The 13482-nt window shown below is 49.9% G+C and overlaps 1 protein-coding gene across 2 annotated transcripts in view; it reads left to right on the forward strand.

The window, feature by feature from the left end:
* Window positions 1-13482, forward strand: part of LOC144947731 (metalloprotease TIKI1-like) — a 99601-nt gene that overhangs the window by 53845 nt on the left and 32274 nt on the right. The window contains exon 7 of one of the 2 annotated variants that reach the window (XM_078877060.1): window positions 11580-11763. In XM_078877060.1, coding sequence (XP_078733186.1) covers window positions 11580-11763 — 184 coding nt within the window. The remainder of the gene's footprint in view (window positions 1-11579; window positions 11764-13482) is intronic. The other variant, XM_078877061.1, reaches the window with a different exon arrangement.

Below are 13482 nucleotides of genomic sequence, written 5' to 3' on the forward strand. Positions count from 1 at the left end.
GAGCTCACAAGTCTCTGTGTGAGTCACTTAGAGCTCACAGGTCTCTGTGAGAGTCACTTAGAGCTCACAGGTCTCTGTGTGAGTCACTTAGAGCTCACAGGTCTCTGTGTGAGTCACTTAGAGCTCACAAGTCTCTGTGTGAGTCACTTAGAGCTCACAAGTCTCTGTGTGAGTCACTTAGAGCTGACAGGTCTCTGTGTGAGTCACTTAGAGCTGACAGGTCTCTGTGTGAGTCACTTAGAGCTGACAGGTCTCTGTATGAGTCACTTAGAGCTCACAGGTCTCTGTGTGAGTCACTTAGAGTTGACAGGTCTCTGTGTGAGTCACTTAGAGTTGACAGGTCTCTATATGAGTCACTTAGAGCTGACAGGTCTCTGTGTGAGTCACTTAGAGCTGACAGGTCTCTGTGTGAGTCACTTAGAGCTGACAGGTCTCTGTGTGAGTCACTTAGAGTTGACAGGTCTCTATATGAGTCACTTAGAGCTGACAGGTCTCTATATGAGTCACTTAGAGCTGACAGGCCTCTGTGTGAGTCACTTACAGCTCACATGTCTCTGTGAGAGTCACTTAGAGCTCACATGTCTCTGTGAGAGTCACTTAGAGCTGACAGGTCTCTGTGAGAGTCACTTAGAGCTCACAGGTCTCTGTGTGAGTCAATTAGAGCTGACAGGTCTCTGTGAGAGTCACTTAGAGTTGACAGGTCTCTGTGTGAGTCACTTAGAGCTGACAGGTCTCTGTGAGAGTCACTTAGAGCTCACAGATCTCTGTGTGAGTCACTTAGAGCTCACAGGTCTCTGTGTGAGTCACTTAGAGCTGACAGGTCTCTGTGTGAGTCACTTAGAGCTGACAGGTCTCTGTGTGAGTCACTTAGAGCTGACAGGTCTCTGTGTGAGTCACTTACAGCTCACAGGTCTCTGTGTGAGTCACTCAGAGCTGACATGTCTCTGTGTGAGTCACTTAGAGCTGACAGGTCTATGTGTGAGTCACTTAGAGCTCACAGGTCTCTGTGTGAGTCACTCAGAGCTGACATGTCTCTGTGTGAGTCACTTAGAGCTGACAGGTCTATGTGTGAGTCACTTAGAGCTCACAGGTCTCTGTGTGAGTCACTTAGAGCTGACAGGTCTCTGTGTGAGTCACTTAGAGCTCACAGGTCTCTGTGTGAGTCACTTAGAGCTGACAGGTCTATGTGTGAGTCACTTAGAGCTCACAGGTCTCTGTGTGAGTCACTTAGAGCTGACAGGTCTCTGTGTGAGTCAATAAGAGCTGACAGGTCTCTGTGTGAGTCACTTAGAGCTCACAGGTCTCTGTGTGAGTCACTTAGAGCTGACAGGTCTCTGTGTGAGTCACTTAGAGCTCACAGGTCTCTGTGTAAGTCACTTAGAGCTCACAGGTCTCTGTGAGAGTCACTTAGAGCTCACAGGTATCTGTGAGAGTCACTTAGAGCTGACAGGTCTCTGTGTGAGTCACTTAGAGCTCACAGGTCTCTGTGAGAGTCACTTAGAGCTCACAGGTCTCTGTTTGAGTGACTTAGAGCTCACAGGTCTCTGTGAGAGTCACTTAGAGCTCACAGGTCTCTGTGTGTGTCCCTTCGAGCTGACAGGTATCTGTGAGAGTCACTTAGAGCTAACAGGTCTCTGTGTGAGTCACTTAGAGCTCACAGGTCTCTGTGTGAGTCACTTAGAGCTCACAGGTCTCTGTGTGAGTCACTTAGAGCTCACATGTCTCTGTTTGAGTGACTTAGAGCTCACAAGTCTCTGTGAGAGTCACTTAGAGCTGACAGGTCTCTGTGAGAGTCACTTAGAGCTGACAGGTCTCTGTGAGAGTCACTTAGAGCTCACAGGTCTCTGTGTAAGTCACTTAGAGCTCACAGGTCTCTGTGTGAGTCACTTAGAGCTCACAGGTCTCTGTGTGAGTCACTTAGAGCTCACAAGTCTCTGTGTGAGTCACTTAGAGCTCACAAGTCTCTGTGAGAGTCACTTAGAGCTCACAAGTCTCTGTGAGAGTCACTTAGAGCTCACAAGTCTCTGTGTGAGTCACTTAGAGCTCACAGGTCTCTGTGAGAGTCACTTAGAGCTCACAGGTCTCTGTGTGAGTCACTTAGAGCTCACAGGTCTCTGTGTGAGTCACTTAGAGCTCACAAGTCTCTGTGTGAGTCACTTAGAGCTCACAAGTCTCTGTGTGAGTCACTTAGAGCTCACAAGTCTCTGTGAGAGTCACTTAGAGCTGACAGGTCTCTGTGAGAGTCACTTAGAGCTAACACTTCTCTGTGACAGTTACGAATAGCTAAGACATCTGTATGAAAGTTACTTATAGCCAACCGTTCTTTGTGGGAGTTACTTGGAGCTAGCATATCTATATTAGAGTCAATTAGAGCATAAATATCGCTGTGAGAATGACTTATAGCTAACACGTCTCTGTGGAATTTATAGCTAACATATCTCTGTGAGGTTTATATCTAACAGATGTCTATGAGAGTTACTTAAAGCTAACATATAGCTGTGAGAGTTACTTAGAGCTAACAGGTACCGTGAGGGAAAAAAGTATTTGATCCCCTGCTGATTTTGTACGTTTGCCCACTGACAAAGAAATGACCAGTCTATAATTTTAATGGTAGGTTTATTTGAACAGTGAGAGACAGAATAACAACAACAAAATCCAGAAAAAACGCATGTCATAAATGTTATAAATTGATTTGCATTTTAATGAGGGAAATAAATATTTGACCCCCTCTGAATCAGAAAGATTTCTGGCTCCCAGGTGTCTTTTATACAGGTAACGAGCTGAGATTAGGAGCACACTCTTAAAGGGAGTGCTCCTAATCTCAGCTTGTTACCGTATGAAAGACACCTGTTCACAGAAGCAATCAATCAATCAGATTCCAAATGTTCCATCATGGCCAAGACCAAAGAGCTCTCCAAGGATGTCAGGGACAAGATTGTAGACCTACACAAGGCTGGAATGGGCTACTAGACCATTGCCAAGCAGATTAGTGAGAAGGTGACAACAGTTGGTGCGATTATTCGCAAATGGAAGAAACACAAAAGAACTGTCAATCTTCCTCGGCAAGATCTCACCTCGTGGAGTTGCAATGATCATGAGAATGGTGAGGAATCAGCCCAGAACTACACGGGAGGATCTTGTCGATGATCTCAAGGCAGCTGGGACCATAGTCACCAAGAAAACAGTTGGTAACACACTACGCCGTGAAGGACTGAAATCCTGCAGCGCCCGCAAGGTCCCCCTGCTCAAGAAAGCACATATACATGCCCGTCTGAAGTTTGCCAATGAACATCTGAATTATTCAGAGGACAACTGGGTGAAAGTGTTGTGGTCAGATGAGACCAAAATGGAGCTCTTTGGCATCAACTCAACTCGCCGTGTTTGGAGGAGGAGGAATGCTGCCTATGACCCCAAGAACACCATCCCCACCGTCAAACATGGAGGTGGAAACAGTATGCTTTGGGGGTGTTTTTCTGCTAAGGGGACAGGACAACTTCACGGGATGATGGACGGGGCCATGTACCGTCAAATTTTGGGTGAGAACCTCCTTCCATCAGCCAGGGCATTGAAAATGGGTCGTGGATGGGTATTCCAGCATGACAATGACCCAAAACACACGGCCGAGGCAACAAAGGAGTGGCTCAAGAAGAAGCACATTAAGGTCCTGGAGTGGCCTAGCCAGTCTCCAGACCTTAATCCCATAGAAAATCTGTGGAGGGAGCTGAAGGTTCGAGTTGCCAAACGTCAGCCTCGAAACCTTAATGACTTGGAGAAGATCTGCAAAGAGGAGTGGGACAAAATCACTCCTGAGATGTGTGCAAACCTGGTGGCCAACTACAAGAAACGTCTGACCTCTGTGATTGCCAACAAGGGTTTTGCCACAAAGTACTAAGTCATGTTTTGCAGAGGGGGGCAAATACTTATTTCCCTCATTAAAATGCAAATCAATTTATAACATTTTTGACATGCGTTTTTCTGGATTTTGTTGTTGTTAATCTGTCTCTCACTGTTCAAATAAACCTACCATTAAACTTATAGACTGATCCTTTATTTGTCAGTGGGCAAACGTACAAAATCAGCAGGGGATCAAATACTTTTTTCCCTCACTGTATCTTGTGAGAGTGAATGGAGGCCGCTTTGGAGGAGCAATTTCGCACCGTAGAGGTTGGATTTGTCCCACAAGCCACTCCTTCCTCGTTGTTTACTGGGGTAGGTGATGGGTGAACGGACAAGCAGAGGTTGCACGATCTAAATTACACGGCACGCGGTTACTCAACAATTTGTATTTTTCAACAATTTGCTCCGGTTAATTTGTGAAATGAATGTGCTAATCGCTCTCGCCACGGTAATCTGTTGAGCCGAACTAACGCGGAACCCCTGGACTATGATTCCATAATTGTGATACGTCTGACACGGCAGCGAGCCCGCTGTGCGTTCAGAGGTTCCGTCATTGGCACAAGCGGCATTGTCACCGCCCTGGTCTCAGGAGAGGAACTCCCCGACTCGAACACACGGGCGTTTGTCTCCGGGAATTCTTTTGACAACTCCCTCTTTTCGGTGGTTTCCAGAGGTTCACATTTTTTTGAACACCGGTTTCTTTTTTAACTAAAATATTCTGCGTGTCGATTTTTAACACGCCCGTCTTTTATTTTCCAAACGATCTTTTTTTTAACTAAAATATTCTGTCGGTCGATTAGTCATGATGGTTCAAATTGAACAGTTTTACATTTCGGATTTTGATGATTTTTTTTCAGGCGAATAATTTCTGAGTGGGCCCTCATTGAGGGGATGGAGCGATTAATTCAGCTCGTACGCAGGCTGCTGGGTACATTTGTGACGTCGCAGGAGCTTGACAGATAAGCCGTCATCCAGCAGTGGATTATTCATGGCTGCTGCTGATGATAATGAGGACGGTGCATCACGTGAGCTTGTGATCGGGATCACGTGGTGATAGCGTGTAACGACGTCATCAGCATGGCGGACAGATGGACAGGCGAGGCAGGCAGGTAGACACATCGATGGGCAGACAGACATACGGATGGAAAGGGGAGGCAGACAGACAGAGGCAGACGGACAGACGAACATCAACGCTTTAATCTGTGGGACCATTTTTGCCGGTATCAAAGTTTGAAAAATAGGAAAAGGTTGTACTCTTTCTGGCAATAAAACCGATGGTTAGATGTTCAAACACTGCTCAAGCCGAGCTTTGTACATGCTCTGAAACTTGCATTGTCGTTGTAGTGTTCGCCTTTTGGAGTTCTGTTGTGTTACACTGGTGAGACAATGCTATAAAGGAGGTTGTCTCTGGCGTAGGCTAATGAGTTTCAAAGACAATGCATACATTAGCACAGCATGTTCGTTTGCATGTTCGCCACAAGTACGTGTGGTTAATGCAGACTTGATGCCTTGCAAACGTTTTCTATTTGGCGTTTGAACATCTGAACACCTCCTGCGTCATTGCCAGAAAGGGGAAAAAAAAACCTATAAATTTTTTTGAACAAGGTCCCATAGACACCGAGAAGAAAGTTGACTTCCTCCTCCGACTACTTACAAAGGGAACCTCTTAAATCACTGCTAATATTTGACCTCTGCCAGCGTGCGTACGTGAGAGCGTGCGCGTGTGTGCACATCCTTGAACGAGTCCTTCCCAGATGTGCCGGACTTCAACGCCGAGCGCTGACCGTGTCAACAGGCCACACTTCACCACCCCCCCCCCCACCCCGGAGTGATGGGAGTAATGAACCCTGAACAAGACTTTGCCTGACGCTGTCCCATCCATCACGCGCAAAGCCCACGATTCGGCACGCTGACCTCGTTTTGTCCGAACCGCGCACATTTCGCCCTTGCTCAGACGTTCGGTAGCATAGCCACTCGTCTCGCTGTGTGTCTGTGTGTGTTTATGTGTGTGTGTCTGGGGAGCGATAGTGTAGTGGTTAGCGCGCTGCGCTATGAACCAGGCGACACAGGTTCGATTCCTGCTCACGGCCAACACCAGTGACGATTATCTGAACCGGTTCCGGGCCCTCCCCTAGGTCGACTCAGCCTCAAATGAGTACCTGGTGTGGTGTGTAAACATCGCCACTAGGGAGATAAACATTGCCACTAGGGAGACAAAGGCGGTCGGGCGTGGTGCTGGCCACCCACCCCCTCGTGTGCCGTTCCGGCCTTCATAGGTGCTCGCTAACAGCACTTGCCCCAACAGTCTGTTCCAGGCTATATGGGGATCTTTATCTTTGTCTTGTCTGTGTGTTAGTGCAAGTGGGGAGCGGTGGTGCGGCGGTTAGCGCGCTGCGCTACGAACGCGGCGAACCCGAGTTCGATTCGCGCTCACGGCCAACACCAGTGACGGATTATCTGAACCGGTCCTGCGCCTCGCCTAGGTCGACTCAGCCTCAAATGAGTAGCTGGTGCGGTGTGTAAACATCGCCACTGGGGGAGACAAAGGCGGCCGGGCGTGGTGCTGGCCACCCACCTCCTCGCGTGCCGTGCCGGCCTTCATAGGTGCTCGCTAACAGCACACTGCCACTTGCCCCAGCAGCCTTTTAAAGGCTACACGGGGAAGAAGACAGAAAATCTTTTGTTATTTTTGTGCATCCGTGCGTGCGCGTCGGTTGTCTGTGTTTATCGACAATTTTTCGAACATTCCGACAGGCCATTATGAACGGTGTGTGTTTGTGTGTGTGAGAAAGATTGTCTCTTCCCCGAGTGCTCTGTGTTTGCTAACGTATTATCTGACCACATGCCGGTGGTGATCTTGTTGTCCGTGTGTTTGTTCATCTGCTGTACTGTGTCCGTACATCTGTGTGTGTGTGTGTGTTGGTAGTGGGTAACCCGGCGACCTGAGTTCAATTCCCGCTCACGGCCAACACCAGTGACGATTATCTGAACCGGTCCTGGGCCTCTCCTTGGTCGACTCAGCCTCAAAATGAGTACCTAGTTCTGTGTGTAAACATCGCAACTAGGGAGACAAAGGCGGTCGGGTGTGGTGCTGGCCACCCACCCCTCCTGTGTCGTGCCGGCCTTCATAGGTGCTCGCTAACAGCACTTGCCCCAACAGTCTGTTTAGGCTATACGGGGGATCTTTGTCTTTGTTTGCTGGTTGAGCCGAGTTAAATTCCCGCTCACGGCCAACAACACCAGTAACGATGAACTGAAGCGGTCCTGGACCTCCTCCCCTAGGTCGACTCAGCCTAAAACAAGCAACTGGTGTGGTGTGTAAACATCACCCACTGGGGAGACAAAGGCGGCCGGGCGTGGTGTTGACCAACGTCGCTCGCGAACAGCACTGTCCCCGACAGCGTGCTCAGGCTAAACGGGGGGGGGGCATCTTTCTCTTAAAAAATCTATTAATTTCTCCATCCGTGTACGAATTATAGTCACCTGCTCATCGATCTTTAAATAGCTTAATCCGCTTTGTCAGCGCGTCCATCTGTCCTTCTCTCCGCACGTCCCATCCACGTGCACCCCCGTGAGCCCGCAATCCTCCCCCCCCGGCCCCCCACGCCACCCCTCCACCACCACCACCGCCGCCGACGCCGCCGCCACCTCGCCCGCATGTGGAAGATGCGTTGCTAGCAAACATCTTGAACGCGCCACTCTTCGGGCCTCGCGCAAAACAGCAACCGTCTCAATTTTTTTCGCGAAATTTATTTATTCAAAGGCCCTCTCGCGTGACTCAAACCGACCCAGCCAGCCAGCCGCCCCACCCACCCACCAATCCTCCCACCCTCTCATGCCCCCCCCAACCACCCACCCACCACCACCCCCGCTTCTCCTCACCCATCCTCGGAAACCCACCCACGTATCGACACACGTGCCCTAATTTCACCCTGAATTTCAGCTCATTGCTCCCAATCCAATTAACGCAGCGTTGCGGTTCTCCCTCGACGAATAATTCCATTAGTTCTTTATTCACAAACTCCCCCCCCCCGCCGCCGCCTCCCCCGTCGAACTCTGGTCCATTGTGGTTGCCATTGTTTAAGTTTCCTTTTCACTTTCATGCCACTTCTCCCCTAATTCCAGTCGGCGGCTGAAAGGAGCGGTGGGCTCGGCGGTTAGCGCCGGCGCTTGCATTGCGCCGCGGGGCGGAACCGAGGCTCCCGGTGGGTTCTGATTCTGATCCTGGAGTTCTCGGGCCGCGGCGAACGCGAGCGGCGGGTTAACCTGCGCTTTCGTGGGGGTTTATCGGCCACGATGTCCGACGTTTCGCTCCGCGTTGCCCGGGGCCTTCTCCCGCGAAAACCGCCGCGCGGTTGTCAGTGGCGAGTGATGTCCGACCCCCACCCCCCGTCCTGGTGAAGTATGGTCAAATAACTGGTGACCGACACTGCCTGGGGAGGCCTCCATTCACCAGTGAATTGACAAAGTGCTGAACATCATCACCTCTTCCTCCCTCCTCCTCCTCGCAGAAATGTTTCATTTTCAATTTTGTTCCACGGCATCTACACAATGACCCGTTTGACCCGGGACTGGAACCCCCAGTATCTTGGGAGGTTTTGGCTCAGTTCCTGACACACGCGTAAACATTCTGGCAGGGCAGTTTCCCAGGAACAAGCATCCACGAGACTTTCTTTTTTCATTTCCCAGGGTCTCAATCACATTCAGACGGTCAGTCCGTGTCTCTCTCCCGCACAGGAGGGAATCGCTCAGGAGAGTTTGGCTTCTTGCCCCGACACTGACAATCAGCCCCCACCGAGACAGCGCCCGTCTGACCGTTTCGCAATGTTAACACGTCAAGAGTAGGGCCTACGTGTCAGCCGGTTTTCAAAATATATCTCGCACCCGGCACACCACATCAATTGTCCGGTGTCCGTCTCTGGCGCTGTGGCTTTGGTCGCTACGAGTCACTTGCCACCTATTCCAGTCTACTAGAAAACATTGTCACATGCGGCATCCAGGCTGACTGTGGCTATCGCGAGTCACGTGTTGCCTGCTCCGGTATGCACGTTGAACTTCCTTCGCACCGTACGTAGCCAAGCGAGCTAATCGGGAGCTGAGAAAATGAAGCACCGCTGGTCGAGAGGTTCGTGAGGTGCTTTTGATGCAAGGTCGGTGGATCACGTGGAGATATGCGCCACGCTTCCAAATTCAATGTCACGTGGTTCAGGTTGATTGACGATCCAGCGCTGGGTGATTCACTCCGCTCGATCAACGGCAGCCGCTCGCTTCCTTCATCTCTCTTCCGTCGCTACTCACCGCGATAAACTTACCGTGCACTTCGCTCGTTAGTTACCCCACATTCCAACGGGTGGAGTGGTGGCAGCGGTCAGCGACGACACCTGCGGAAACTAGCGTGGTGAAGTATGGTCAAACAGCCGCTCACGGCGAGATAGGGCACGGAGAGGTCATCATCCAATCTAGATTTAGGTCATCCAGCAATGGATCGACAAGGATGGGGGAGGTTGCGGGCGGGGGGGGGGGGGGCTGTACATTGCGCGTGAATTTCTCACTCGATAGTTTTTTCCGGAATGTTGCTGGACTGCCTTGGATGAGCGATCATCGGCGTAAGGCACTACCACTGGAGTACAAGGTCAGGCTTTCCATCGCAAATACTTTGACTCCACGAGGACTAAATAAGGCGAGATGAATGTGGCGTAGCCAACATAATTCCTGGAACAGAAATTGAAAGCCCTCGATACATGCAAGCGCATGCGTACACCAACACCAACACCAGCACCAGCAGCAGCAGCAGCTGGCAATGCGATACAATAGAGAGAAAAAGCGCGCTGCTCAATTCAGTTCCCGAAGGCGCTCCTAGGGGCGTGGAGCGGAACATCGGACATCGTGCCGAACGACGCGCGGTGACAACACGCAACCGCGCAACGCTACGATTTGGCTCGTACTTTTTTTGGGTGTCCGCTGCTGTGGGGTGCAGATTCTCAGACTGCGAGTCTCTCATGCTGCCTTTGTTTACATCTTAAGCCCCCCTCCCTCCCTCCCCAATCAATCATTCTCTCTCTCTCTGCGGTGGAGCGTTCGCTCGCTCGCTCGCTCTGTGTGTGCGAGGGCTCTGGGGGTCAGCCCTGTCTGTGTGTGACCTGCGACTCTGTGTGTGTGTGTGCATGCGCAAAGCCTTCGTTAGCCCAGCGGCATCCCGGCCCACGCACCGACACAACATCCACCATCTGTTGCTGACTGCGCTCCGCGTCTGTGTGTCCGTGCGTGGCGTAGCGGTCCGAACTTTGGCGACCCCGGGTTCGAATCCTGCTCCCGGCCAGCACCAGTGACGATTATTTGAAACCGCTCCTGGACCCACCCCTAGGTCGACTCAACCTCAAATGAGTACCTGGTGTGGTGTGTAAACATCGGCAATAGAGCGAGGTGCTGGACACCCACCCGCTCGTGTGCCGTGCTGGCCTTCAAAGGGGCTCGCTAACAGAACTTGCCCCAACATTCTGTACAGGCTACATGGGGGAGCTTTGCTTCGTCTGTCTTCAGATCAGTCGAGCGCCGTTTTATTTTCTTCGGCTGTGTAACGGCGTGTGGAAGCTGCCTACCCTATTGCTCCCCCAATATTTAAATATGCTCAAAATGTCCCCCCCCCCCCCAATATATTGCTATAAAATAGATTTCTGTATATATATGATTGTGGTTATGGTTGTACTTATTAATCCCTAATCTCTGCCATTACATACAATGAAACAAGAAAAGGTAAAAAAGAAAAAAACAGAGCAATGTAATACAATACACTATTAGACATTTATTGTAAAAAATAAGTAAAAAGTCCATCCTATGTGTTAGTTTTTTTATATTTTAGGCAGGAAATGAGTTTTCAAATTCAGATTTTTTTTCTGGGGAGGACCCCCTGAAAGATTTGGTCCCCCCCAATGTTGACTCCATGGCTACGGCCTTGCTCCACATGAAGCCCCGGGTCTTCTCGGCCACAGGGTTGTGCCCTCCTTTCTCTACGCTTGCGAAACGTGGAACCCCTCCGAATGAACATCTGCACCGGCTCTGAAACATTCACAACTGCCTGCCTTACGATCCGCCCTGACTTTCACCAGACTGGCATGTGTGAGGAGCTCACACATCCTTAAAAGACACCTGGACACAATCCTATCAGCGAGCTCCTCCGGCAGGCGAGGCTGCATTGGTTGGTGCCATGTCACCTACATGCCCAGCCACTGCATGCCCAAGCAGCTTCCGTTTGACCAGATAGAGGGGGCTCAACGGGCTAGAGGAGATATGGACTGATGTGGTACAGGAGGATGTGGAGTTGAGTGGAATTGCCGATGGCTGGTACCAGCAGTGTCAAGATCGGCTCGTGAAGGACGCTGCTGCTGCTACTGGGCAATTGGCGGCAGTAGCCCTCCAGCAACAACGGAGGGCAGAGGAGTGATGCTCACAACGACGAGCGGAGCGCCGTGCGTCCAACACACTGCAAGGTGGCACAAGTGGTGAGCACCAGGTGTCTTAGTCGAACCATGACACCTGAGTCTGTCCTGTGACCTGTCAGCGAGCCTTCCACACGTCACCTGATAGCCTCAAAGTGCACCTAGCCTGGCACAAGCTCTGCGGCGACATCGCTCAGCAACGAGTGGTAAATGGCGACTGCTGCTGTTGTTGTTGTTGTTGTGAAGCAGGCGGGGGAGGAGGAAGTGGTGGAGGAAGACGCGCAGCAGCAGGAGGAGGACGTGTCGGCACAGACCGAGCGCTACTTCCGCACGGAGCTCATCCAGAAGCGCAACGAGCGTATGGGGCGACGCGTGGCGGCCCTCCTGCACGCTCACCCCTCCTCCACCCTCTTCTTCGCCTTCGGGGCAGGTACGTGCTGGTCAGTCGGGGTGCAGGCGGTGCAACTGCACCCCCCCCTCCCCCAACCGGGCTGGTGGGGCCCAGGTAACAAGGGTGGCACAGTCGGGTGTTTTACAATCGGGTTTAATTGTCTTTTTTATATTAAACCCGATCATCTGAGATTGGGGGAAATCCGGTTTCATTGGTTCAAAAAATAAAAAAATCCGATGCCTGCCGCTGGAAAATCGGGGTTTTTTCCACCCATGCCAGGTAATGGTTGCCACCTGCCCTGGTTTGCCCAGTATTGACGACGGGTCAGATACCCGCACGGCCGTCCCGGTTAATATAAACTAAGCCTAACAAGTTTTAATCTTGATTTGAAGCTTTCGTGACTGTAGCAAAACCATACTCTTTGGTTCTTTCGGTAAAGTCACGTAGGTATAAAATCAAATAAATCACGACGTTTCGGGCGCAACACAAGCGTCCGTCATCAGGTGAGAAAGCATGGTCTGCTGCTGATGCAGACTGTTTCAAAAGGTTTGAAATGGGTGTAGCCCAAGGGTCATAAAGAAGTGGGCGGGGCTAGTGATGTTAATGTGAGAGATTAGCATGTTAATGTAAGAGATTAGCATGATGTTAATGTGAGAGATTAGCATGATGTTAATGTGAGAGATTAGCATGATGTTAATGTGAGAGATTAACATGATGTTAATGTGAGAGATTAGCATGATGTTAATGTGAGAGATTAGCATGATGTTAATGTGAGAGATTAGCATGGTGTTAATGTGAGAGATTAGCATGATGTTAATGTGGGAGATTAGCATGATGTTAATGTGAGAGATTAGCATGATGTTAATGTGAGAGATTAGCATGATGTTAATGTGAGAGATTAGCATGATGTTAATGTGAGAGATTAGCATGGTGTTAATGTGAGAGATTAGCGTGATGTTAATGTGGGAGATTAGCATGATGTTAATGTGAGAGATTAGCATGATGTTAATGTGGGAGATTAGCATGATGTTAATGTGGGAGATTAGCATGATGTTAATGTGAGAGATTAGCATGATGTTAATGTGAGAGATTAGCATGATGTTAATGTGAGAGATTAGCATGGTGTTAATGTGAGAGATTAGCATGATGTTAATGTGAGAGATTAGCATGATGTTAATGTGGGAGATTAGCATGATGTTAATGTGAGAGATTAGCATGATGTTAATGTGGGAGATTAGCATGATGTTAATGTGGGAGATTAGCATGATGTTAATGTGAGAGATTAGCATGATGTTAATGTGAGAGATTAGCATGATGTTAATGTGAGAGATTAGCATGATATTAATGTTTTATTTCACCAGGTAAGGCCCACTGAGCTATTTAGCTCTTTTTCAGATGCCACCTGGTTATCAGAAATGATTGTTCAACGAAGCGGCTTGTCGCGTGGACACGTATGGCAGACAAATGTTCTAAACACGTGGCGTTGATTCGAAATGTGGAGGGAAAAATCGGAGGATCCGGAGATAAAAATCCACGCGACCACAGGGAGAACGTGCAGAGTGTAAATATAAAGGCGTCGTGGTTAGGATGGAACCCAAGACCTCCTGTATACCAGGCGAGGCAGTGCACATCTAGCTACCGTGCTGCGCTTTGTGGGTGCAAAAGAGAATTGGATTATATATACTGGCGGAGCCAGTGGGGGATCATTGGGGTTTATTAGTAATAAATCGGCATTTTGCGACCCCCACTGCCACCGTG

The sequence above is a fragment of the Lampetra fluviatilis genome, chromosome 46 (genome assembly GCF_964198595.1).
Source record: "Lampetra fluviatilis chromosome 46, kcLamFluv1.1, whole genome shotgun sequence".
In the NCBI taxonomy this organism is placed as follows: Eukaryota; Metazoa; Chordata; class Hyperoartia; order Petromyzontiformes; family Petromyzontidae; genus Lampetra; species Lampetra fluviatilis.